The 27,469-nt window shown below is 44.9% G+C and overlaps 1 protein-coding gene and 1 pseudogene across 6 annotated transcripts in view; one reads left to right on the plus strand and one right to left on the minus strand.

Annotated features, from left to right (window-relative positions):
* Ge-1 (Enhancer of mRNA-decapping protein 4 homolog Ge-1) overlaps positions 1-27,469 on the plus strand; it is a 222,399-nt gene that overhangs the window by 168,463 nt on the left and 26,467 nt on the right. For 4 of the 6 annotated variants that reach the window (XM_055063694.1, XM_055063698.2, XM_055063697.1 and 1 more), the window contains 4 exons: positions 880-1,108; positions 10,155-10,405; positions 10,551-10,706; positions 13,523-13,638. In XM_055063694.1, coding sequence (XP_054919669.1) covers positions 880-1,108; positions 10,155-10,405; positions 10,551-10,706; positions 13,523-13,638 — 752 coding nt within the window. The remainder of the gene's footprint in view (positions 1-879; positions 1,109-10,154; positions 10,406-10,550; positions 10,707-13,522; positions 13,639-27,469) is intronic. The other 2 variants (XM_055063695.2, XM_050195844.3) reach the window with 1 other exon arrangement.
* On the minus strand, positions 14,748-16,563 carry LOC140215482 (tigger transposable element-derived protein 4-like; annotated as a pseudogene).

A 27,469-nucleotide genomic window follows, 5' to 3' on the forward strand; every position in this document is an offset into this window, starting at 1 on the left:
ACCGTCACGCCGACACCAGTCGCACAAACGAAAAATATGGCCTACTGGCAGCGTCGTGCACGAAGAAATAAATAAATCAGGTGCTGGATTGTCTTGACATGGCTTACTAAGCTGAGACCGGAAATGCTGTAGCTACGAACCAGGCAGAAATGATGATGATGATTGGGGATTTGCAGTAGCGCCACTTCGTGGGGCAGCAAGGAGGCTCCGTTCCAAACAAAAATGCCGTTCAGCAAGTCAAACCATGCACCGGTCAGAGTTGGTGCATGGTTCTCTCGATCGAATTTGCTTAAGGAGTGTCCGAAAAATCAGACGAGAGCTTTCGGCAGTTATACATTATGGTCTATGGGGAGAATGGCGGTGCCGCGAAGCAGACCGAATAATCGAGCGTGCCCAAATTTTTGGAGTTCGAAAAATCAGTCGGTGACGTATTCACTCTCTTTTACTGCAATCAAGACAAGCCGTTGGGGTCAAGATTGGAGTCACTGTTTGAGTCGGGCACGTTTGTGCCGACTAGTCGGGTTCAAATTGTCTCATTCAAATTTGGTACACGAGCTAGTCACTTATGAAGTGTTGCATAACATCATGCTCATACCACGGTTCCTAATATAGGATGAGGTTCACATTTAGGCTGGAAATTGCATGAAGGCTGTTCTATCCTAATATGTATATTGACTGTACTATAGCCGAGTTTACGTATATAATGTTTTCTGTATATTTTTCTTCCGCTTGTTATGTAACTTGGAACTTGGTAAGTTCCAAAAATCTTAAGTGTGCAGATTTGTTGTGTGGGTACCCGCAAGTAGCATCTTCATTTGAAAGGATCATAGAATATCAGGTATATATTTGTTACGTATTGCATTTGTTTATATCATGCAGCTGTAGACAGTTCAGATGAGGATGATGACGAGGAAGAGGAGGAGGAGTTGGAGCCAGGCCTGGAGTATGATTCCGCAGCTGAAGACTTGCACCGTGCTGCACCCGAGCCTTCAGCAAGTGATCCTTCCACCTTGGCTGCATCCACGTGTGAGAGCCAGGAGGGCAGAGATAATGGTGCATGGCCCCAACCCCTGGACAACGCTAAAGCATTTTCTACAGCAACCACAGTGTAGGTGGTGATTCTTTTGATTACTGGTGGTTAGATTAGAATTTGGCAGATGCATGTTTCGTGACTGTGTGCACTGGCAGCCATGTAGTTTTCTTTTTATTCATCGCGTGATGTTGGCATGACACAGCTTTTGATGCAAGAAGCATTTCTGGCATTTTCTGGTTGGGCTTGAAAGCGCAGTTTTATGTGGTGTTCACACTGGTCACACTCCTGAATGAAGTGCATGCAAAACCAAGCATATTCAGAACCGCCAGGGTAGCCCAGAGGCTATGGCGTTGCGCTACTGAGCTCCAGGTCATGGGTTCAATCCCTGCTGCGGCGGCAGCATTTCGATGGGTGCTGAATATAAAAAGGCTCGTGTACTTAGATTTAGCCTCATGTTATAGTAGGCTGCCAGAACTTTCCACTTTATTCCGTGTGCCTAGTCACGACTTTGGTGTAGAGCAGCAGGCACCTAGCGCCACCGTTATCAGGCACTGAGATGGAAGCAGAAAACCAAAACTACGAACACCGGTGCCCATCATACCAAAACATTTGCTGAGGTTTGCATACTTCATTTCATGCTGTTGTTGAGCTGAGAATGTTGACCATTCTCAGCTCCATCTCATTAACCTGAATTAGCTGTAAGTTACTAGAGGATATAATACACAAGCATATTATAACATCTAAACAAGAACAACCTACTCATGAACAACCAGCATGGCTTTTGGAAAAATCAACTCTTTGAATTAGTAACTGATCTTCATCGTTCACTGCACTCATTGCTGCATGTCTACACAGTTTTTGTTTGTTTTTTAAGGCATTTGATTGCGTCCCCCATAACTGTTTGATCTTAAAAACCTGTAATCTTGCACTTGACCATAAAACAACAAAATAGATAAAACACTTTCTAACAAACCGTCGTCAGTCCGTCAAACTACAAAACCATACCTCCAGCCGTGCATGCGTCATATAATGGGTACCACAGGGGCCAATGCTGGGCCCACTTCTATTTTTAATTTATAATAATTATATAGCAACTAGTATGAATGCCACAATCCGATTATTTGCAGATGACTGCTTAATATATAAAGAAATAACAAGCCCTAGCGACATTACTCACCTGCAGTCAAACGAACAGAATGGTGTTCTGTATGGCAAAACACAGGTCAATACATTTGTGATTAACAATACACCCATTGATTCAGCACTGACATTTAAATACCTAGGAATCAAATTTAATTCTACCTAAACGTGGAACAATCATATAGAACATGTAACTTCAAAAGCATTAAAGAAACTCTTCTTCTCAAGCGTCACCTTCACCTCGCTAACTGTGACAAAAGACTATTAGCATATACTTTTCATTCGGCCTTCGCTAGAATATGCATCTGTCATTTGGCACCCCCATCGTGTCACCTGGATTAACCATCTCGAAGCGGTCCAAAACAAGGCAGAATGATTCATCATGTCATCTTAGTCACGATTTCAAAGCATCACCAAACTGCAAGACACCCTCAGAATGCCATCACTTGTCATGCGCAGAACATTTATCCGATTATCTTTTTTCCACAACTTGTACCATAGTACAGTAATATGTCATTTTCCCACTCTCCTATTTCTCCAGCACATCACATCGCGACTAGGTTAGGTCAGACGCAGAAAGTCAAACCCATTTTTGCTTGCTCCCACTAAAAAATACCAGAATTCACCTCTCGTACCATCAATAGATCAATGGAATTCATTGCCATCTAGAATTGTCTCTGTCAACGATCCTCAATCTTTTCAATCAGTGCTTCACTCCTTTTTTCAATGTCAAGGCACTTTTCAATAGTTTTCCTTTTTGTATTTGCTACTGCACGAGGTGTCTGTTGTCATTTTTATTAGAAACTAAACAAAGCACAAAAGTTACCCACATGATGCTCTCATTGTCTTGTGAAGTGTTGCCTTGATTGTACTTTGAAAAAACAAAAAGAAAAAAATTGTGGTATTCTGTATTCCATGTTAGTACTGTACATTTCTGTATTTAGTTTCATTTTCCGTGCTATACTTGGCGTTGCATTCTCGTGTATATTGAGTTGCCATATTTGCCTGCATTTTTACTATATTTCTTATTCCCTATTCAACCCCCTCCCCCCTTATGTAATGCCCTTGTGGGGCATTACATAAGGGGGGGGGGGTTGAACCTAGCACCAATCAAAAGCAAAGGACGCAATTGTAAAACAAGCATCTTTCCGATACTTCGAATATGGAAAGCATTCATTGTGTCAATATGTATTGTTCAACAGCACTGCACAAGTAAGTATGATCAGGCGTAGTAACTACTCTAGGTAGCTGGTTCTACAGATGTATAAATGCCAAAAGACATGACTGCTCATACTACATCGTGCACACAGCAGAAAGAAGACCTTTTTCAAGAGTTGTCCCTTCTGGCAAATATGAATGGGGGATAACCAGCAGAAACTTTATTAGAGGTCATTGTGTAATACTGCTTCTGAAAGAATGAAGAGAGTGAACAGGCTTTTAATGCAGTACCGCATGCAACTCTAATAGGAAGAATGGTGAGCAAGAAAATTTGTGCTACAGCACTCAAGTTCAACTGTAACTTTTTGAAAGACACAAGATTCCAGGTGAGAGTTGGAGGTACATTCGGCCCACCCACACCAACATTACAGTCATACTACGAGAAGTACTACAGTCTACAGAGTACTACAGTCTATGGGAAAGCTATCTTATACAGAAATAAAGTATAATTCAACAAGCTCTTCACAACATTGCAGACTTTCTTAGCCTGTTTGGCATCCAGCTTTCTGATCAGTCAGCTTACATCTACATAGGAAATAAGACTGGAATCAAGAACTACCCCAGATTGCACGTTGTGCTTCACATAGCCGGAGAAATATACCCGCAAGTCAACATCTACGAGTCCTCAGCTAGTGTAAAACCAAGACGGCAGAGCCAGCACATCGGTGAAACAATTATGCCATGCCTGGACACAAATTGTACACGTGGTGAAAAGAATAATCTCAAAATCATTGGGGGGGGGGGGGGGGATGAGCGGATACCATGAAAAATCGCAGATGCTGTACTTGTGCCCAAGGTGTTGTACGGTATGAATTACAAGCAGCACACAAAAAGGAGGAGTCGTCAAACAAAGGCATACGGGTATTGACTGATCTTTTCTTCAACTCTACCAAGCTTGAAGACCTCTATGAGAAAGAGCAAACGAACAAGCACCTAGACAGAATAGAGATGCAGCCTGCTGTGCAAGTTCTTTGCCTCAAGAGCTCGAAACCTGGTCGCAAGATACTATGACAGCTAGCATATGAGATGCAAAGATGACTACCCCTCGCTTCAGAAACACAGCCTCATGAGCACCTGAACTCGAAACACAATGCACAATCACGAGCAATATACACACCATCATTTCTCCAGAAGCGTCATGGGTAGCGTGAGAATCTTATTGCGCTGGCACGACGACTTCGCGGCAGCTGACTTCTGAATACTGCATATGTGGTGAGAGTAGCTATATGGGCTTGTTGATAGGTCATCTTGCAATTTGTTATAGGGCAGGCAGAACGACACGAACATACATAGAAGGCACATGAGAAAACACACAGCGTTAAACAACTACAGTAAAGGTTTGTTCATTCGGATCTCACGGCACCGGGAAAAATGTTCGAATTATCCGAATGCCGAATTAACGAATGAACAGGAAAAATAACATTAAAATCAAGTTGGAGTATTTACTGAAGTATTTTGCAATAGTCGTCTGCTTTTTCACGCAGATTCCGGCTGACATCACAATTTTTCTTAACTCTTCCAAGTGGCTAACAGCCCGCAAACTGCCGGAAGTGCTTAGGCAAACGTCCTCGAATATCAAAAGCGCCTCCGTGACTTCTCGTGAGGTGCGACGAGGTCGCGGCTGCACCTCCTCGCATCACTCTTCCTCTGAATCATGGTCTTCCCGGGCGCCCCTGACATGATTAATAATTTCTTCATCGGTCAGTAGACCAGTCGTGGCAACACAATCATCAATCGCGATGTAGTTCTGGAGGGTCACATCTGTGGGGAGGACAGCATCGAAGGTCGGGCAGTCATCATCGCTGGACTCTGCTCACACCTCGTCGGCTACTGCCACATGCTCGGGCCTCACAAATACTGCTGTGCCGAAAACGGTTGGCGTTGACTTGCGGAGGTGTATTTTTCCATACGTGAGCGATGATGTGCACTGCACCGAGTAAGTCCACTTCATACAGCTTTCCAACTTCTGAGCATAAGATTATTTGCTGTAGCAAGTGCTTTCGGTACTTCGACTTCACATAGTGAATGATACCCTGGTCCATCGGCTCAAGGGCACATGTAGTGTTGGGCCGCAAAAAACTACCTTAACACTCTTCAGTGTCAGTTAACGAGCTTTTACTGTAGCTGCAAACAGCTGTCCTTTACGTGCGCCGTGCCTCTTCACACTGAACTACAGAAACTACTGTTGTGCACTCCAAAGCAAATTTAAACTTTAAAACGTTTTTAAATTACAGGAGGCACATATTATAATGTCTACGTTTTCTTCACTACACTAAATGAATTATTCGGCGTGTGCTACAAAACCTGGCAGCAAGCAACCCTGGGTGTCGCACCAGTCGCATTGTTGAAATCTCAGTCGTGAAATGGGCCCTCTAAAAATCGCATTGCGGCATGTGTGACTGGACCAATTTTCGTCATTCCAGTTGTAGCATGTGAAGCAGCCTTTACGCAAGCTTTGCTCTCCTCCCCTTCTTTCCCTTTGCTTGCGTGGGAAGGCGGCACTCGTGAAGTCACCAGCTTTCTTACCTCACCCTTGTGCACTTTCACTCGCACCTAAAGCACACAGTACGCGGAGTGCTATAGGATCTTGTTGCACTTGTACTTTATACAGAACATGATGTGACTCCACTTCCGCGGTCGCTCGCATTGCAACATGTGCGACTGGACCAATTTTCGTCGTTCCAGTCGTCGCATGTGAAATAGCCTTTACGCGAGCTTTGCTCCTCTCCTCCTCTTTCCCTTTGCTTGCGTGGGAAGGTGGCACTCGTGAAGTCACCGTCTTTCTTACCTCACCCTTGTGCACTTTCACTCACACACACACAGTACACACACAGTACACAGTACAGTAATGCACACAGTACGCGGAGCACTGTAGGATCTTATTGCACTTGGACTTTATACAGAACACGATGCGACTCTACTTCCGCGGTCGCTCTTGTGGCTTGATTTGAAACATGCATTTGCAAACAGCTGCTTGTAATTCAATCATTTCACAATCTCTGTCCGCAGAAGTTTCCATTTATTGTCTTAGTCTTCTTTTGCAACGGCAGTGAAAATTTCGTTATATTGAAATTGCATGCAAACGCACTTTGTTACATTTAGGTTCTAGATATATGGTGTTCTGTGGCCAAGAGGTTATGAAAAGTTAAATACTTCGTTATCTTGAGAATTTTCTTATATTGAAGTTCATTATATCGAGGTTTAAATGTACCTTACTTTAGCTAATAAAAAAATAGGGCGAAAGACTGATTCCGCTTTTAACTGACCTGGCTCTAACAGACTGAGCTACAAGAGACCAATGTTTGGGCAAATTTTGTTTAGATGGTCATTGCGTCAACATGTATTGTTCAACAGCACTGCACAAATAAGCATGATCAGGCATAGTAACTACTCTTATCAGGTAGCTGGTTCTACAGATGTATAAATGTCAAAAGACATGACTGCTCATACTGCATCATGCACACAGCAGAAAGAAAACCTTTTTCAAGAGTTGTCCCTTCTGGCAGGTATGAATGGGGGGGTAACCAGCAGAAAATTTATTAGAAGTCATTATGCAATACTTCACGTCTCAGTGTGGAGCGCGTAATTAGCCGCACGACAAACTAGCCCTGGAAGTAGTCTGTCTGGTGGAAGTACAACATACATTGCTGTGTGTGGTGATGCTTGTATGCAGCAGTGCGCATCATGAAAATGTTTCTGGCCACTTGCAAAATTTGCAAAACTTCACTTTTCCTTAAGGAACAAATACATTAGTGGCAAGCTTCCAGCAATGGCTTGCCAAACAGTGCCCTACTGTCGGAGAGTTTTCGTGTAGACTGCACAAGTGTATCACCGACACCCGCCGCTGTCGGCTCAATGCTGAGCAAGCGTGCAGGGTGCCGCTAAGCCCAACCAACTTCGAAGCAGAAGCCGTGGCATACAGCACTTCAGAAACAACCTCTCGAACATTTATAAAATGCACGATTTTGAGGACACTTTATTTCTGATCACATCAATTCACACAGAAAAGAAGAAATATTGCTATTCGCGACGTCCAGACTGAAGTGCATGATACAGTCGTGCCGTCTAGCATGCAGTGCAGCCGTGGCCAGACGCTGGCTCAGAGTTGGAACTTGCCGTGTACTGTGGCTTTCATTCATGCTTCAAATTTGACAGGGGCCGTTGCTTGTCGCACAAGATAAAATTGGCTTATACTACTGACTATTGAAGCACAAACTTGCCAGTGTTTTTGTACACACTTGGACCGAGCAGCAGGCACGGCAGCACTGACCAGCCAGCTCCTAGCAGTTGTGTGTGTCATTAATCTTGCCATTGTTCGGGTGTATATATGCTCTAGTACAGGGAAACCTCCATTTGTCAGCAACCAGCATTCGGAAAATGGTGGATAGGAAGACATTACCATGTAAACCTGTTTATCTAGTTTATCTTGATTTCAATGTTCTTATAATTTTTCGATCGCTTATGGGTTAAACAGCGGTATATGTAATGTTTTGCCATTTCACCCTGACCCTAATTTTGGATATAACAGGCAACGTTTTTTTGCTGGATTGTCATGGTCTGTTATAATGAGTGTCAGCTGTGTTACTCTAGGGGTAAAGCAAATTCCTGTGCGGAAGTCAACTTGCAATTTCATCGACAAAATCAATGGTGGTAGCACCACCCTCACACGCAATGCGACGTCTTCGCAAAGCAAAGCCCCGTGGTGAAGGCACCCTAATTTGACTGGCGCATACAATGTTTTGGTAATAGTTGTGAGACTTCCTAGACATAGTAAAATAGCTTCCTACATGTAAAAGCGTAAAACTAAATTCAAATTGAAAATTTTGTTATTCTACGTGATGAATGGCGCCACCTGCAAAAAAATGCATATATGGGGCTTTGAATGTATTGATTGATCAAATTGATAGAATAAAATGGGTATGGTAAGAAAAGAGTTTAAGCCCAAGAAAAATTTATTGGCCCAACTTTATTGATTTTTGGTGCCCAGTGGTCTTTTTGCACTAACTGCATTGTGAATGCTTCATGGATTATGCTTTATTGTTTACAACAATAAGACAGTGTACATTCTAAAGTACACTAGGCCTTTCTGGGAGCATAGCATGTTGCAGGACCTGAAAGCTGTGCTATATGTAGTTCGACTTCTTAATTCAACTGAAAAGGCTTACTTTGAATGATCAAATTAAACTTTATACACTCCCGTTTAGCCTTAGTGGCCATTATTCTTTGGGAGGAGTTCAAGTGTGCGACATGATTACGTCAGGTAACAGGGACAAGCTTTTGTTGTTGCTTTCCCAGTCGCAGCTGGTACTACATAACGTCACACAGATGAACACGTGATACTTTGCGACTGATGCAGGTGTACAAGGGTAGTGCATTCAGCCCTTGCTTCAATGGTGAAACATTCAAAATAACAGTTGCCTCTCTTGCGATGGCAGTCGATTTCTTTTATTTTATGCGTGCCTACTTAAATTTAGGTGCACGTTACGGAACCCCAGGTGGTCAAAATTAATCCAGAGTCCCTCGCTACAGCGTAACTCATTATCAGATTGTGGTTCTGGCCTCTGAACACCAAAGTTCAAGTTAATTTTACAGTGCATAACTGCAGTACAGATTTACATAATATGTTTAACAAAGTTCATCACTGTAAACTCAAAATTCTATGTTGATTTTGTATTTATGGGATATAAGCTATCTTAACTGCTGGCTATTTGCACATGGAGGCAACCAGCAACTGGGACTGTGTTCTGATCACACATGATATACCACAGGGCGGTGTGCTAGGCCCTCTGCTTTTGCCCTTGTATATTATTGATGTTGTTGATGTAGTTAAATGCTGTAACCAAAGCTGGACAAACCTTGCATTGTTTAGTGCCACCTCACCTTCAGTCCGTGGGCTTGACATTCTATTAGGGAACCTCACCTCAGAGGGGTCCTCCACCACCCCTCAGGCTTGACGGAAAAAAACAGTCTGCGGATAGCATACGCTGCTGTGAATATCTTAGCCAAATTTTGCATTCATACGCAGCATGTGCAGCTTGCAAATGGAGCACACAAAGTCACCTTTTTTTCAAACACTCATTTCAGCAGACGCCTTTTCCTCACTCTTTTCCAGCTGCTAGATTTCGTCATAAAGCAGATTTCCATACACAGCTTTGTCCATCAAGAACCAATCAAAAAGGGTGTTTGGATCAGTATGCTTCTTCCTAAATTGACTGTATATTATTGAAGCAGTTTTATATACAGGCTGAAATAAGTCAACTATTGTCATCCTCACACTCCGCTGCGGCCGCCTGCATAGCAATTAACTTTGGCCACTTTTCTTATCGGTGTCATAGCCGGTGGGTCTCGCTAATTTCAATTATTTTTGAACACTCAATTAGCCTCGAACCACGCGAAACTTGAGGTATGCTTGCAAGCGCGTGCTCAGTCCTGGCCGCTCCTGGCTAGACGCCTTGGCAGTAACTTACCTTGGCCAGATTATTGAAGTTAAGGACAGGTCCATAACTCCAAATTGTCTTTAACGCCTCAATGTTGAATGTACTTATTCATTCCTGGCAGTCGCCAAGCTCACCTTACTTTGTTAGATTTAGGTTGACTTGCAAGGTGTCCCATCTTTGGTGTTGTAACCAGTAGATGATGATACTAAACACAAATAAGCATTTGCCTTTCATCCTCCACAGTACTTTGTTAACGGTGTTGCATTTCATCTGGATATTGACACCTCTCTCTGGGGTTGTAGTAATTAACATGCTTTCTTTTGTAGATGCAAGCATGCAGTAGAGGACGGTTCGCTTCAAGCTGGCCGGGAAAGCACTGCCCGAGCACTGGGTGAGGTGGAGCTCGTGATCTCTCAGCTTACAGAGGAAACTAGCACACTTACACAGACTGTGAGTGCACTGAGCTCTGAATTTCATAAACACCATGCAATGCTTCTGAAGTTGGAAGAAGGACAGTCTCATCGGGATGGAATGCTTTCATCCCTCATGGCTGAAACCAGGGCAAACCTAGCTTCTCGTATCCTTTTTAAGGCATTATTCACATCATTTTTTATTTTTTATTCTTGTTCTTTAATGTCAAACAAATTGAACAAACAAGCTTAATGGCTTTATGTGCCATATTGTCATTTGAGCCTCTTTCTTCCTTGACTTGTGCATCTTAGTGGTGAAGCTTGAATCTACCATTGCTCAGCTGAGTGAGATACAGAGGGCTGGCATTGATAAACAAGCAACCATCGTAGCCCAGAGCTTGGCTTCCATGCTTAGCACTCACTTGGAAAAGTCCATTGCAAATGAATTCAAGAATTCTGTTGTACCAAGTAAGTGCTAAATTTCATTTTCAGAGCAAATGTCACATACGCTGCAAGGCTCTTGTTTTTGCAGTGTTTACATGTGAATGAAAGCAGTGATGGAACAGCTGTGCCAATTGTGTCAAGAACAGTCCTCTGCGCCATCCTATTCCAAAAAGGCATTTTAGCAGAAGATTGTGTCGAGGCTGCACTGAAAAAAGCATAAGAACAAGGCCCTTGTTCCGTTCACGCTGCCTCGCTGGTAAAACTGAAACCAAAACCAAGTGTGCTATTATCATCATCATCCTGGAAGTCAATGGAGCAGCCACAGCTGAGGGTCGTTCCCCTTTCCGCTGTTTTGTGCTGTTTTCACTTTTTGTTGCATTTCGCTTCAGTGTAGACTGTTCAGTTGCTATTTGTGCCGTTTGTGCTGCAGTTGGTTGTTGAAGAAAGGATCGAGACAGATGCTATAACCTTTTTCTACTGTAGGTAGACGATGAGTGTCCTTCCTGTTTATGTATTGTTGTTCTGTGCAACTTTAGCTCTTCCCTTCATAACAAACACCATGTTATTCCTGCACCAACTTTCCATGACATGCAGCTTGTGCTTGTGGCTGGTTAACTGGTTATCGACAATGAAGGAAAACATTAAGTTATAAAGAAACCAAGGACTCAACCTTGCCAGTTCTTATAACTTTCTGTGCAAGCACAACCGAAGTACAAAAGTACATACTTCGAAATTTGTGAAGTCATGCTGGTGTACTGATGTGTGTACGCTAAGGAGAAACACTGAAGCTGTTTTGAGGGAATACCCCTTGAAACGGCACAGTTTGTTGCACAGGTTGCACTGACAAGAGTGTCTCATTACATCACGAAAATCAGAGGCAGTGTCCACGTAGTATCGCAAACCTTACACATGCATTCGTGAGCCTTGTGCAGTGGCAACGCCTCCTGCAGTGGCCACAACCAACACAATGGCCCTGTCAGTTAAAGCTGGGTGCGCACCGCATTGACCATTCTTTTCTCTCACTCTGCGTGTCTCCGCATGCGACACGTGATAAGCTTGTTAGTCAGCTGCTGCTTCTATCAGAAGGCTCCATGCCCTTCTCACCATCTCTACCTTTGTCCAATTTTTTGGGAAGACGATCATGATGTGGTGGCGATCATTGCTCCGCCCACATGTCAGTGATATCACGTGACCAGAACCCCAAATTTTCGTGACGTGTTGACATGTCGTCAACAGCCTGCAGCCACACTGCATTCGGCATGTGTTTTGAATTCTCCTCTTTAAAAGATTATATAATTCAGGTTTTGTAGCATGTTCAAGGCATTTACACCCCATACCACCTCTAAGAGCCGACAAAGGCAAAAAGTATAAACAAAGATTTACAGTACTCATTCAGACTGTTTCAGGAGGCATGCATCTTTTTTGGCACTCTGCATGAACCTTTCCATTTTTGAGTGTAGTGTTTTTCAGTCATAGCTGGATTTATGATGTCTACTATATTTTAGTCATTTTATTGCAAGGAAAGAAAGTGCATATAAGTTGCAAGGTTGTACAGTAAAACCTCGTTAAACCGTACCTGCTTAAACAGTAGTTTTGTTTTAAAAGTAGTAAAGTCAAATCTCCGACTCAGCAGCCATTGAACATAATGTGTTTTGTATTCACATAAACCGCACCAGCTTATTATGTACGTATTGGTTAACACGTAGTTTCCACTTTTCGTCGTGCAAGCACGACTGTGCGTCATCTCCATTGGGCGGCCCGGCAGAACAACAGCCTCCAAGCCCCCTGTGCGTTTGCGCGTGAAGCCACATCAATATCGGCATCATTTCAGCGCCGTACCATAGAGAATTGTGGCAGCGTGCAAACAAAGAATCTCATCATGCCGAGCTCAGATAAAAAAGAAAACGCCGGGTGCTCAGCATAGGAGAAAATTTGGACATCGTTCGTGCTATCAAACGGGATACGAAGAAGTCTGCGCTAGCACGTGACCGGGATCTGCTGTTGACTGCGGTGTGTGGCATTTGGAATGCGAAGAAGTTGCTCCGCAGCGCTGCTGCGACTGCGAAGAGATGTTGGCTACGAGGTTCGAATTTTTGCCATCGATGCCTCTGTTTTTGCCAAAGTGTCGACTAGCGACAGCGATGAGGACGACACAAAACGCGACAGCACGGGCGATTCAGGCTCAACAGTGGCAGAAGCTGCGCGTTAAATCAGCCTCATGAGTGCAATCGTCACGACGAGAACAGCACCCCGCAATGAAAAAGGCGCCCCACGACTTCTGCAGCGCTACCGCCCGCGTGAACAGAGAACATGAAACGCCAACAAGGAATCTGCCATGCGAGTGTTTGCCGAGAAGAGGGGGCTGGCTGAAAAGCTGGCCCGCAGCTTCGGTAAGTTTGAGACGGAAGTCAGGTAAAAGGGCGACCTCATGCTATTTTGGTTAAGCGGTACTGCCGTTTAGTACATACTTTTCCCGAGCTCTGGCCAACTACGGTTTAACGAGGTTTCACTGTACTTTTATTTATTTTATAGTGTCACATAATTGGTCAAGGTGATGGTGCCAAAATCTGTTACGTCACAGGAAGCTGATGGGGGACTATTCTGATGGTATTCTCCTGCATCTTGCATTTTTTCTGGCATAACAAACCTCTGCTAATTATGAAACTGGCCTCTGTGCATAGGTACTACAATTTTCAAGCCATTACATCTTGGATACCTGTTTTAATGTTAGCAGCTTTGCCATAAAGAAACCATGCAGCAAGTGTATATATATATTTTTGTTAACACATTTTCCAAATGTTTCGTTATTTATCCCCCCCATCCCCCCCTTTCTTTTCCAGCTGTGGTGAAGGTTATTGACACAACAAGATGTGAAATTTCCAGGAGGCTCGAGACAACTGAAGCTGTAATCAGAGATACCATTATCAAAGCAATCAAAAGCAAGGTTGGTGTTCATGTGCGTTGAGTAATTAAACAAATCTTTGTAGTGGAAGTATTCTACAAACATTGAATTTTGCGTGCTGACAACATAACCAGCATTTTTAAATTTTCTGCAAGGTTCGCGGCTTCACTACTGCAGCTAAATGCTTCAAATTTTTGAAAAAGTGCACCAAAATTCGTTTTTTGTAGATTAGGTGTTGTTAAGATATCTGCATTTATAAACATAGCATTGCAGGATAGTTTGTGGATGATATGGCATCTTTTTCAACCGCTAAAGAAATTTGACATCCAAAAATATGGTTGCTGTAAAATGGGACTAACATTGCTGAAGATTTATAGTGAAATACTATGCGACATGCATCAATGCATATTAAGGTTGCATGGCAAGGCTCATCAACTGAGGCCTTTTTCCTACTGCACTGTTTTCTATTTTTTTGGTGCCAGCAGTTATAAGCATGAAGCTGGGTTCTCTGTGTCCACCCATCCTTTCTGTTCCATCATTGTGTGGTCAGTCCACCTGCTCGTCCTAAGCTTCACACCCTTGCCGTTCAGCTAACAAAGGCATCCTTTAGCCCTTCACCACTGTTGAAGGTTGAACTTGTGCTCCTGTACAGTTAGGAGTTAGACACTTCGACCAATGATTTATCACGGAGCTTTTGCACTTGGCAATTAGTAAAGGGTTTTGCGCACCATGCAGACTTCAACATTCTTTGCATGCATTTAAGGAATTAGCAGCAGGCGATGCATTAATATAGAAAGACAGCATCATGTACGTGTGTGAGAAGATGGTTGTGATTATAGTAGAAGCCTGCATTTGTTGTATTAAATGAATTCAGAGCCTGTGTAATCACTCGACTACAGATTATTTTTTTGGCACTCAATGTCAGCTGCACCCAATTAAAGTGTGTATGTAGGCCTCCCTATCACTGAGTCCAACATTTTTCCAACTCTCCTTTTTGGGATGAGGCTCAACATCCTGTTAATTGTTTACATTGACTGCTTGCTCTTATGGAACACATGTACTGTAGCCGACCGATTTTTCGGACCTGGAGGGTACCGAAAAATAGTCCGAATAAAAGGACAGTCCGAAAAATCCATGAGTCGCTAAACTGAACTTTATTCCAGCTAAACTGTACTGAAAAAGTCGCGGATGGTCCCTGGTTTTAAATTCCTGCTTTTTGTATTGACGACTGCTTGCATCTGTCTAAGTGTCATGTTCTCGTCGTACACGCTAGACAACTATATTAGAGCGTTAACAATATCTTGCGTTGATGCTTGTGGGTGGCCAGAGGTGTTGTCGTTGGGTTCAGAGTCACTTTGCGGCAGTGTAGTCACCTGGCGCACAATCTCGTCGTCCATAAGCTCCGCGCACAGCTCTATGTTGTTGTCGATCGCAGAAAACGCGCGAGAAGTAACAGGTGTGGGAAGGTCCGTCCCACTGCTGCGCAAGTCAGCAATCAGCTGCTCGCCGGTGTCGATGTCTTCAGCGGTGCCGTTTGCCTCTTCGGTCACGGGCTCTTCAGAGTTGCAAAATCCAGCATGCCTAAAACAATTTGCAATCGTCAAAGGCTAAACAGCCTTGCAGGCATCCGGTAGCATGCCAAGTGCCGAGAACAGGTTAACAGTACGTCTTCCCGTTGTCAAAGCACATGAGTGTGCGTTAAGGTAAACGGGCCCGGTAGTTCACCTTGAGGTTTTTAATGACCCGTTGGTCCATTGGCTTGAGCACACTCGTATTCAGCGGCAAGAATTCAAGACGTATAGCTTGCAGGTTGTTTACGGCGCTGTGTGCCCCGCAGTTGTCTACGACTATTACTACAGTGGAACCCTGTTCATACGTTTTTCACCGGACCGAGGAAAAAAAACGTAACAGCCGGGAAAACGCAACAGTGAGGAAAGCTCCGAAAATGAATGAAAAAAGTGCAGCTTCAACTATAGACAATTTATTTCCACAGAGTGCGCTTAGAACTTTAAAAAAAGTCTAGAATCACCACAACGTTTCTCAATAGCCTGTAAGGCCGCATTGCTGTCATCGTCGCTGTGAGGTGCGATGTACCTGCGGAGGAGGTCCAGAGCCGCGACGGCTTCTCCAAAGCTAGGATTTGGCAACTCCCCGACATCATGCGGCTCGTGCTCTTTGTCGTCACCGCGCCAGGCAACGGCAATGGACGAATGAATATCCGCGTGAAATTTTGCCCTCTTTGGCGTAATCATGCTAACGTGCTAACGATTGTTTAGTATTGCTGCAGAGCGCGCGCGTCCGAGCAGCCCAGTTGCGCGCAGCGCTGCGTGGTTTCGCGAGAAACGTAAACAAGAGAGGAGAGCTGGCCCGATAGGCGGAGCAACGCCAACTTCCGGCTTCCCTTTAGCTATAGCTTCCCGAAGAGTGACGTCAGGGCCTCTCCTGAGTTTCCTTCCTCCGTGAGTCGACCCGTCCAACAAACCATGCGGCACGCGGTGACCGTAATCACAGTGATGATAGTGAGAGCATTTTTCACGAATGGCCACCTGGTGGCGGCCTCTCGAACTGGCGTGCGGCTTCTTGCAGCCAGTTCTATAGCCAAGCCCGGTCAAAACTCGTCAAAAGCCAAAATGGCGGCTGGAGCGCGTTGCCTACTTTAGCCCAGGCGGGTTCGGGTTGCGACGCATCATGCGGGAACGTTTTCACAGCTAATACGTAACAGCGGGGTTCCTTATACATTGGATCCTATGGAAGCTATGCCGGGACCGGATGAAAGCGACGTAGCAGCCGGGAAAACGCAGCAGTGAGGAACGTAACAGCGGGGTTCTACTGTACTTGCCTCTTCTGGTGCTCAAAGATCAGGTCCAGACGGCGGACGTAATCTTCGAACAAGCTTTGTGTAATCCAGGCCTTTATATTGCTGCTGTGCCACACAGGCAGGTTCTTCGCACCCTTAAAGGGCCCCTTACCAGACCCCATAGCAAATTTTGGTTGTACACAAAAAGTTGTGTGTCCTCTAGAGTGCGTTGTGCCCCCCAAATTTTTCAAGTCGGCTCATTAATAGCCCAGATAGAAATATTTCAGTGCCACGAACCCATGATTTCAGCTTGCGGGCTCCACCGCCAAGCAAGACGCTCTCTCCACTCGCCCTGTCTAGCCTACACAAGCGAAATTCCTTCCCTGCGTTCAACCATACTGGACCTCGAGGATCGCGTGACGCGTACGTCACAGGCCCCGCCTTCATTTTCTTTTTCTGCTCGTTCCCCCCCCCCCCTGGCATTACGCACTTTCCCCAACGGCGTCTCGCACAAGCTGTTGTCTCGTTTGCGCGCTGTACACAAGGAAACATGACTAGCGGTATAATTCAGTGCTACACGAATACAGAGGCAGAACAGGCGGATCACAGAGCATGATCACGCTTTGGAACACGGTAGAAAATGGCATAGTTTCGGTACCTGCGCACGTGACCGCACGACCATGGAAACAAACAGAAGAAGCGGAAGTACATCTTTCTTGCTTTGGTGCGAATTGTAACGAAAAACACGCAGACATTCAGTTTGTGTGTTTTATTATTTCTATAAACTTCAATTCATTAATTCAAGCAACCGATCGCACAGATAACTGATGTTGTCTTGAATAATTTTCGAAGTCGCATGTCACCACGAGCGAGGTCACACTTTGGGCATGACTACGTCACCGTCTGGCTTGGAGCGCGGCAGCTGCGAGGAGAAGGAAAAATGGCATTTGGTTTGAAATTTCAAGTCTTTCCGCGGCACGTAGCGATGTAATACTTTGCAGACACGATCGTTATCGCGCAATGTATGCTCTGCGCTTGTCAGGTCAAAACGGCCAGACATGGCAAGGGGCCCTTTAAAGCAACGCAGATTTTTCGCCTTCCCTATCACTAGAAGGGGCAGCTTCTCGGTGCTAACATCATTTGCCCCGAACATGACAGTTACCCTCTCCTTACTATGCTTCCCACCAGCACAGGCCTCATTAGTAAAGGAAAATGAACGGTCCGGCAGCATTTTGAAGAATAGGCCTGTCTCGTCACAATTAAAAATATATGCAGGAGCATACTTTTGTAGCACAGCCTTCAACTTACTCGTCCGGTAATTCGTGACAGTAGATTGATCCACGGCACCGCTCTCCCCGCAAACGTTCTCCTTCAGCTTACTCGTCCGGTAATTCGTGACAGTAGATTGATTCACGGCACCGCTCTCCCCGCAAACGTTCTTGAAAGAGACTCCGTGCCTTTTCTTAAACCCACGGATCCACCCATCGGTGAACTTGAAGTCCTGAATGCCTATTTTTAAAGCGAGCATCTCGGCTTTCTGCTTAAGCATGTTGTTGCTTAAGCTTCAGATGTTGTCCTTTCCGGTCATTTCTTGTAGTTTTGCAGTGCGACTGGTCGACTGCAGACAAGATCTTTTCTTTGTTTTTGACATAATCGGACAAGGTCTGTTTGGAGATACTGAACTCCTTCGCGACGTCAACTTGGGTCTGTCCTTGCTCGATAAGCCTGACAATGGTGGCCTTCTTGTCCAGCGTCATGGTCGAATATTTTCTGCACTTCTTCGACATAATAGGTGGAAGCAGGTGAAGAGCAGGGGTCATGGCGTCAAAAACATGTCGGCGTTGCTCTGAATGAACAGCCGCAACACACTGAAATAGCGATGATATGTTGTACAGTGGCTCGTGATGGCAGGCGATGATTTCAGTTGCACTGTACTGAATAAAAGCCAGCGATCACTGCTGGACGAAAACTTGCGCGACACCACCTACGACACCGAGGCCAAACTGATGATGATGGTGGGTATAACGTTCACAGAAAGCACACTCTTGAAAGGCAGAGCCATCCTTGTATTCTGTCTTGGTAGTCTCACTATGTGTAAGATTTTGGAATGAAATAACTACAGGGATTTGCATGTGAAATGTCAGAATGTCAGTCAAATGCTGCCCTTGCTGGAAAAGAGAAAAAGAAATCACTGCAAATGGAAAGGTCTCATTCTATGAAGCGATGAAAAGGCTAGGGCACTTACCTCAAGTAGGCTATGGCAGTGACACGGGAGGGGGCAGTGCCATACCAGTTTCAGGAGACTACAAGGTCCACATCGGGTATTCCTGCACAAACTCCATCCGCCCCCTTGGTGGCTGCAGCCAGTGCTGCTCTGTCATCTTCGAAGACGGGGAGGCAGACCATAATGCCGCAGGGCCCTAAGTTGAACCGAACTCCACGGCCCGAAACACACGTCTTCACACCTGGCTCTCGATCATCCAGTGCCTCGGTAAAGGCGATGGAGGCGGACCGAAAAGCACCGGTGTCATTGATGCCAAAAGATCTGTGCTCCTTGGAGCGTGCGAAGGGCAAACTTCTTGTAAGTGCGCCGAAAAAGGGACAGGTAACCTGAACGGTTACCGCCCTTAATGAGAGTAATCAATCTTTCAATACAGTCGAACCTCAATATATCGAACAGCGCAGTGATCACAAAATAGTTCAATATAGCCAGAATTCTATATGCAGTCAAATCCAGTTATATCGAACTCGCAAAAAAAACGCCTATCAGTTCGATGTGGAGCATAATTCGATATAAGCCTGTTAAATAAATGGATGTCATAAAAGGACATGCCATTTATAAAATCACTTTATTGATGAAACTAGCTGAGTTTCGCATGAAATAGTCCTGCATTTTCTTCTGCTTGGGCAATTTCGCTGCCTGCAACACATGCACTTCTCCACATTGTCTAAGGAGTCAGAGCAGCTGAGGCTGCAACCTTCCGCATTCGCGTAGAAGGACTGGACTATTGCAAGCGCACCAATCACTTTGAAGGATGTGGGCAAAGGACCATTGTTGCTTTCCTCATTGTGCCCACTTTCACTTGTGCTCGGTACGATGTTGGCAATGTACTATTCGTGTTTGGGCCCTCCCATGGTTGCGACACCATCTGCACTCACAAACTCGTCGACCATTGATTCGTCAACAGCTTCCGGAAATTCTGACAGCTCGCTCCAAACTTCGGCAACACCGGCAACAGCTTCGTTGATTCATCAGAATTTACAGTCATCACCGAGAACACGGAAGCTGGCACAGCTGAAGCAATTTCGGATGAACCACTCGTACACGGCCGTGCGTATGTGTCGGGCGCCATGGGCACCTACTTGCTAGTTTGGCCGCTTTAGCCCTAATCTCCCCCTTATTCTTCAATATCGTGCTGAGAGTGCTCCTCAGAATCTTGCATGCTGCCGGGACATCAGACTTCTCACCGCGTTCGACTCAATTTATGATTTCGAGCTTCACAACGGAAGGCAAATTCTGCCGCTTCATCATGGCAACACTGTATGAGAAGGCCCACAAGGCGCACCCACAATGAACCAGAAAAGCAGCGAGACAACTCGCACTTTTGCTATCTTGCACGACGAGGGCACAAGAGCCTCTGATTGGCTGTCTGAGCAAGTACTGCGGGCGGGCCAGGATCATTTTTTGCAGTGGGGTGTTGACGGCTCATCTGAGGCAGTGCGTTCACGGTAGGGAGAGAGGTTAAATGGAGCCGCGCCGCCGGGTTTCTCCTCCACCGCGACGGAAAGCCAACTTCTGGGGGCACTTTTCCGCCGCTTGACGTTCGATATATCAAGAGTTGCTGCTATTTTTGTTCAGTGTAAGCGTAATTTTATTTATATACCGTATTTACCCGCATAATTAGCACACCTCTTATGTTTAGCCAGCTTTACACACAAAAAAAAATTTACTTGCATATTTCGCGCTCCCCCATCCCCCCCAAGCAGGCGCGCGAGCACGGAGAGGCTTTGGACGGTCGCGCCTCTTGCCGCGCAGGCGAGCGCAGTCATACACAAGATGGGCTGTGAGTGTGAAGTCCCTTCTCCGGAAGCCCCCGAACTATGGTCCCTAGAATATTATATTCTAGGGATTATACCCGAACACACGAATGTGTTCACGGGTAGCGGGAACTGCTCGAGCGTTTGCCTCCCTCTATCTCCCCTTCTCTCCCGCCATGAGAATGCATGCGTGTGACACGGCACGGACTATTTTCTGCATTGGAGGCGTGCGAGGGCCAGTCGCGCCAACTTTTCCCCTCGTTGCCCCTCGTTCTCTGCGTCCACGCTGTAGCGCATCTTTGGTTGATTTCGGAAGTTTAACGCAATAGTGGGCGAGAAAGGCGTCTCATCCATTCCTATAAAGACAAGCGGCTGTGAAAAGCAACACTGCATGGTTATGCTTGCCGTGACAGCTGATGGGCGAAAACTACCGCCGTTCGTGATCTTCAAGTGGAAAACATTGCCCAAATTGAAGGTTGAATGCTGTATTCACGTCCGCGCCCAAGAAAAAGGCTGGATGAATGGAGAACTGATGAACGACTGGCTCGACACTGTCTGGGGTAAGCAACCAGGGGCCTTACTGCGACTGCCATTGCTGTTTGTGCTCGACAGTTTAAAAGGCCATCTCGTGAACAGGGTAAAGGAGAAGTTGCGGGACATGAGGACCAACCCTCACCGGATGTTTTTACTGATTTTAAATGGGAAGTACTGGAGGCTTCATATGGCAGTGATCATTTACCTGCCGTAATCAGCTTCATATCAACGCTACCCATTATGTCTCGTAAACCGTGCCGTTGGAAATTAGAAATGGCAGACTGGTCTATATTCACAGAAAGTGCCAGACTGGAAGAGCTCATTTTGAAAGACCTAAGCATTGATGAAATTAATGAAAAATTTACTAAGGGTGTACTAATTGCTGCAACTGAAAAGGCTATTCCTTAATCTTCTGGCATTGTTCTAAAGAAGCTGAATCCTTGGTGGACACATGAATGTATCGAAGCAAAAAACAGCAAACTAAGGCCTGGGAAACCTTGCGCAGATACGCAGCACATAGCAATTTCCTGAATTTCAAACAAGCTACAAGAACAAGCGAATATACTTGGGAAGCATTTCTACGTCTCTAGCTCGGCAAACTATTCAAACATGTTTTAAAATACAAACTGTTAGCTGAAAAGGAGAAATTACGAACTGCTTGCATGCCAAAGGAAGAATGCAACGCTCCACTTTACTGGAGCTTATCAGGGTACTCCGTGTTGACAAAAAAACTGCAGTAGGTCCTGACCTGATCCATTATTCTATACTTGCAGACTTGTCCCAAGCATCCGTAGATGCTCTGCTTAAATTTTTCAATAAAGTATTTGAATCTGGAATCATGGCAAAAGATTGGAAAAACGCATTAGTTGTGCCTTTTTTAACCCTTTCAGGGTCATTGACATAAATATGCGGCGCCGCGAAAAAGTCCAACGTGGTCGATGCCGTTTATTTACGCCGCCATCTGTACGTTTAAAACGCGCACCAATTTCCCAACTCTTTTTTTTCTGGCATGTGCTGCCACTATGTGAGAATACAGGGAATTTTTTTCACGCGCCTCCCTTTCTCTGTTTTCGTTGCATGGTTTGTTTTAGAGCTAGTTTGCTTCGGCGCGTCTATATACTACCGCTGGCGCATCGGTGCGTGGGCGGGTGGCGGTTCGGGTTTTGTTGCGCGGGCGATTTCGGCTTCTTGCGCTCACAAAACTGATGGCTATCTCGTTATTAATCGCTCAAAGGGTGACCGCCTGTTTCTAGCTGGTTTAGTGCTCACAGGGGTGCACTAGGAAGGATGCCACTGTGCATGCATGCTTTTCCTTTTTTCTTTCTTTCATTTTTTTTTTTTTTTTTTCCTCTGGTTGGCGATAAGATGAAGATTAGCTGAAGCTTGTCACACGTTTTGCTTTTTTGACAGGCACAAAACCACTCGCAATGGACGTAAATATTAGTGCAGGAGCAGGAACATTTTCTAAGCCTTCATCTATGTGTATAGAAATGCATCAAATTTTTAATTTTGCATAAGTCTATTTGCTTTTCTTTATTGTTGTTATTCATGAATAAACAGTACATATATACCAACGCAAAATTTTTTTTTCTCCACTTTACGGTCACCCTAAAAAAAATTAAGGTAGATTTTTTTCGAAATAAGTCCCTCAGAAGAATTGTAATCTGCAATAAAAAAAAAAAAGATCGATTCTGGGCGGTCGCACATGGAAAAAAAAAAAATTGACCCTGACAGGGTCTATAGCCGAGATAAAAATATTTCAGTGCCGCAAACCCATGATTTCAGAACGTGAGCTCCACTGCATAGCGAGACACCCTCCACTCGCCCCGTCTAGCCTCCGCAAGCGAAATTCCTTTCCTGCGTACTCCCATACAGGGCCTCAAGGATCGGGTGATGCATATGTCGCAAGCCCCGCCTTCATTTCTTTCTCTTTTTTTTTCTCTCCTTTTTCTCCCTTTTTCTTTTTTTTGTTTTGTTTTTCGGCACTGCGCACTTCTGTTGAGGGCGTGGCGCGCGAGCTGTGGTGGTGTCTCATCTTGCGCAGCACACGATTTTGCATGCTGTGCACAAGGACACATGACTAGCGGTATAATTCAGTGCTACACGAATACTGAGGCAGAACAAGCAGATTGCAGAGCATGGTCACGTGCTGGAACACGGTAGAAAGTGGCATAGTTTCGGTAGCTGCCCACGTGACTGCATGACCGTGGGAACAAGCAGACGGAGTGGAAGTACATCTGTCTTGCTTCGGTGCGAAGTAAAACAACAAACGCGCAGACATTCCGTTTGTGCGTTTTATTATTTCTCTAAACTTCAATACGTCAGTTCAAGCATCAGATCGCGCAAATAACAGATGTTGCCTTGAATAATTCTCGAAGTCTTATGTTACTAGAGCGACGTCACACTGCGGACACGACTACGTAGGCACAGGGACATGACTATGTCACGTCCGGCTTGGAGCGTGGTTACCGCTAAGGAAAGGGAAAATGGCGTTCAGATTGAAATTTCAGACCTTTCCTCGGTGCGTAGCCGTGTAATTTTTTTGCAAATAACATCGTTAGCGCGCTCTGTATGCTCTGCACTTGTCAGCTCAATATGGCCAGACCTGGTGAAAGGCCCTGTAAAAGTAAAGTTAAATCCCTGTTGCAGCTTGTCACCGTTCACTGTCGGCGCAAAGTTGTCGACGGGGTATACAAGCCGTTTGGTCATTCCGTACTCAAGCGAACACAGCGAAGGAGTCAAAGGCTGGAGATAGAGAGAAAAATATACATATTTATAGACTGACTGCGACATACAATTTAAACGAAACACAAGAAGACTAACACACATGCACTTAATGTAGATCAATGATGAAGACGAAAGAAATACAATGAACAGTTAACAGTGGATATAGAAATGAACACTATACAAAACACACATAACGGTGGTCAACTAAACAGAGTTCAAAAGAAAACAAATGATGGCATACGCATGGCCGAGCAGCAGCAGCAAGTCCATAAAGCGTGGAGTCGACGGCAGAGCTTTCCTGAAGAACCCTAGCAAGCCGATCTCATTGTTGTGGATGCGATTGCTGGGCTGGGTTTCCCGGGAGTCTAGGTCTGACTTCTTCCCTCGAGCAGGTTAAGCTAAGTTGAGGGGAACTACCGTGAGCTTTGTTGTAGACGTTGGTTTGTCGTCTCTTACGTCAACTAGTAACCCGCAGTTAAGACGCGGCTAGGCGGCCCAGGCGATACTGGACGGCAATAGTTCGCTGACGCTTTTCAGCAGATTGTAGGCTCAGCTTCTAGACTGCATAGCTCGGTCTTAAACCTGCATTTAAATAACTTCTCCTTTCCCTAGTTTCCTGTGTTGGGGAATGGCAGATATTGGTGACGATCCAATCAAGTTCACCCAATTGTATCCTGGCTCCTCCTAAGGTCTTGGCCACGCCCCTTTTAATTAGGGGCGAGGGAACGGGTGATTCCTTCGCTGTTAGAGGTCACGCACTTGTATTCAGTTCAGTTTCATTTTACTCGTCATTCAAAAAACAATAAGTAAACAACAAATAGTATGCAGACGAGGGCACCACACACGCACACCCTTGAGTCCGTGGCGGGCCTCTATTGATCGTTCACAAACATAGGAGAAACGATGGCAGCCGGCCATACGGCACTGTCACCACACATACACTGTCAGCAATTCGTAGACACGGGTTTGCACAGAGTCACCAGATATTTCGGAGTATTCGCACCCCTGCCTCCTTAGCAAGCTCTTAATGCACGTGCGGGGCAGAGAATACACAGGGGTTCCTAGAGAAAGCCGTCGGGGCGTCGCAGTTGTGCCAACAACAACAAAAAATAATCTCAAAACGTGCCTTCGACTTCTTTCGGCCATTTGCCCGAGTGGCCGGCAATAACCGTCTTGCTCGTGGGTTCCTATTCCTACAACCTTTTGGTGCCCATTGATCGGTGCTTCGCCGAGTCGAATACTGCCGCATCATGACCATTCCAGACTTAGCGGCCATTGAACATAATGCGTTTTGTATCCGCATAAACCGTACCAGCTTATTGCTTACGTATCAGTTAACACAAAGAGTTTTCACTTTTCATTAAGAAATCACAGCAGTATGGCGGCCCAGCAGAACAATGCGCCTCAGAGATCGGAACGCCCTCCAAGCGCAAATGCAGAGGGTGTTTGGAAGGGAGAAGCCACATCAAGATCAACATAATTTCGGCGCCGTGCCAGAGTCGGAGAACGTTGTGGCCCGTGTTGTGGCGCTGTGCAAGCTAGGACAGAAAGTCGTGCTGTCGAACGTGGCACGAAGAAGTCTGTGCGCTGGCACGGAAGAGGGATCTACCGTTGACTACGGTGTGTGGCATTTGGAATGTGAAGGAGAAGTTTCTCAGCAGTGCTGCTGCAACCACGAAAATACATCTGCTATGAGGTTCGACTTTTCACCATCGTTGCCTCTGTTATTGTTGTAGTGTCGCCTAACGACAGTTATGAGGATGACACGGAAAGCGAAAGTACGGGCCATTCAGGCCCGACAGTGGATGGTGCTGCGCATTACGTCAGCCTCGTGTGTGTGTTTACTGAGAAGAGGGGGCTGGCGGAAAAGCTGGCTCGTAGCTTAAGTGAGTTTGAGGCAACTGTTCAAAGCTTCCATACAAAGACGGTATCTGAGTGATTCGTAAGGCCGTGGCATCAAAGTGGCAACTAGAATGGGATTCTTGTACCGAAAACAAGTTGCATGCAACGAAACTCCTGCTTAGCGAATTGAAGTCATGCAGTCACCAGCTATGCTTCTATGAGGTGATCCTATGTCGACTTCAGGTTGAAAATACACAATTGACACAATTTTCTACTTCGAAAAGAAAACTCGCCAACCTGTCAGAAGTGCCATCAACCACTTACAGTAATGCACATTATTATGACATGTCCACGTATTGAAACACAAAGACTGAAGCTTTTGTAGAATCTCTGTAACTTACACATGCCTTTACAGCTGGCCTTAATATTGGGAGGTGATCCGCTAGTGCCTTTCACTAACTTGTTAAACTTTTTAGACGAAACCGTGTTTTTTTTTTTTTTTTTTTTTTTTTTTTTTTTTTTTTTCCACAGACTATAAATTTATGCATCTTTCACTGCCTTAACAATTGATTTCTTGATATCTTGTGGCTGGCACAGCAGGACCTCCTTAGTCACTTTTGCGCCATTAAACCCAAATGAACTAACTTCCAACGGCACTGTGCCCCACATTCTTTGAAGCAGATAGGTGAAAATGTTTATTGCAGTAAGGTTGGCGGCAATAGCTGTGAATGCAGCGTGCAGTGACTTGGGAGGAGATTTGCTTATACCTAACAGGAAACTGAGTGTGTGCCAGCATTTTCAAGTGAGTAGGGCAGGTGAGAGAATCGTGGGGAACCTACTGCGGTTGCCAGTTACTGTTTTTGGCGGCATCGTGTGCGCCTCACGCCGTTTCTTATTTACGAGATCTAGCGGCTGGAAAACATATCATGCTATCACAGTTTGGCGATGTACTGAACATTGGTGCTGAAAGATTGTGTTTTCGGGGAACGTATGAACTGGTAAAAATATGGGTAGCCATATTGGGCCATTTTTCTCGTTCTCGATCGCAAACTTTGGCACCGGGAAATCCTATATGATGGGATTGTATTAAAGAGGTTGTGCTGTATGTGCTACTGGTGTCATGGAAAACTTTGGCTTGGCTCAGCCTGGCGTTGGCCTAGCTAGCTAGCACCACAAAGTAGATGTGAGTGAGAGATGCTGGTATGCACCTATATCTGATAGGCCTGCATGCCTGTAAACTGTCTGGAATATGTCTGTATATTATGATACCAATGGAAAAGTTATGTCTGAAAATTTTAGAAGCAGGTGTAGTTATGTCCCTAAACAAAGAATATAATTTTGGATGAGAAGGTTCAAAAGAATGAGTACTTCACTCAAATTTGGTGAAATATTGTACATAGATAGGTTGTTGCACCATCTATCACATAAATAATTGTGCACGTTGGCTTGCACCCACTAGAGTTTTTTTTTTTTTTTTTTATCAGTTATTTCTTTGCTAGCTGGGATGCATTTAAATGCCCAACAAAAAATAAGCACCCAACATCAAATTACATATCAATAAAAGTATTTGAACATGTTACAATTACCAGGCATTTTTAACGTCTTTTATCGCATAGGTAAAAGGAACAGGCTTTATTGCTTCCAAATCTGCTCTTATTTCGAATTCAATTCTCGCGACAAGCTATTGCTCTCAGTTATAAAAGTTCCTGACATTAATACATGTACATAATTTTTAAACAAGTAGCTTACCAATTGAAATATTTTTTGACACATTTCTGAAAAAACTGCTGTGGGTATGGACAAGTTCTGTGATAGGCTTTTGATTGCACCACAATAGTGACATCCTTAAAAATTGGTAAATTGTCCCTTTAATCTGACTGCATTTTTTAAGTAGATTTTCATGCTGGATGTAATGGCAATCATGGTCCAGCAGTGGCATAATACAGT

Source organism: Dermacentor andersoni, chromosome 1, assembly GCF_023375885.2.
Source record: "Dermacentor andersoni chromosome 1, qqDerAnde1_hic_scaffold, whole genome shotgun sequence".
Classification (NCBI taxonomy): domain Eukaryota; kingdom Metazoa; phylum Arthropoda; class Arachnida; order Ixodida; family Ixodidae; genus Dermacentor; species Dermacentor andersoni.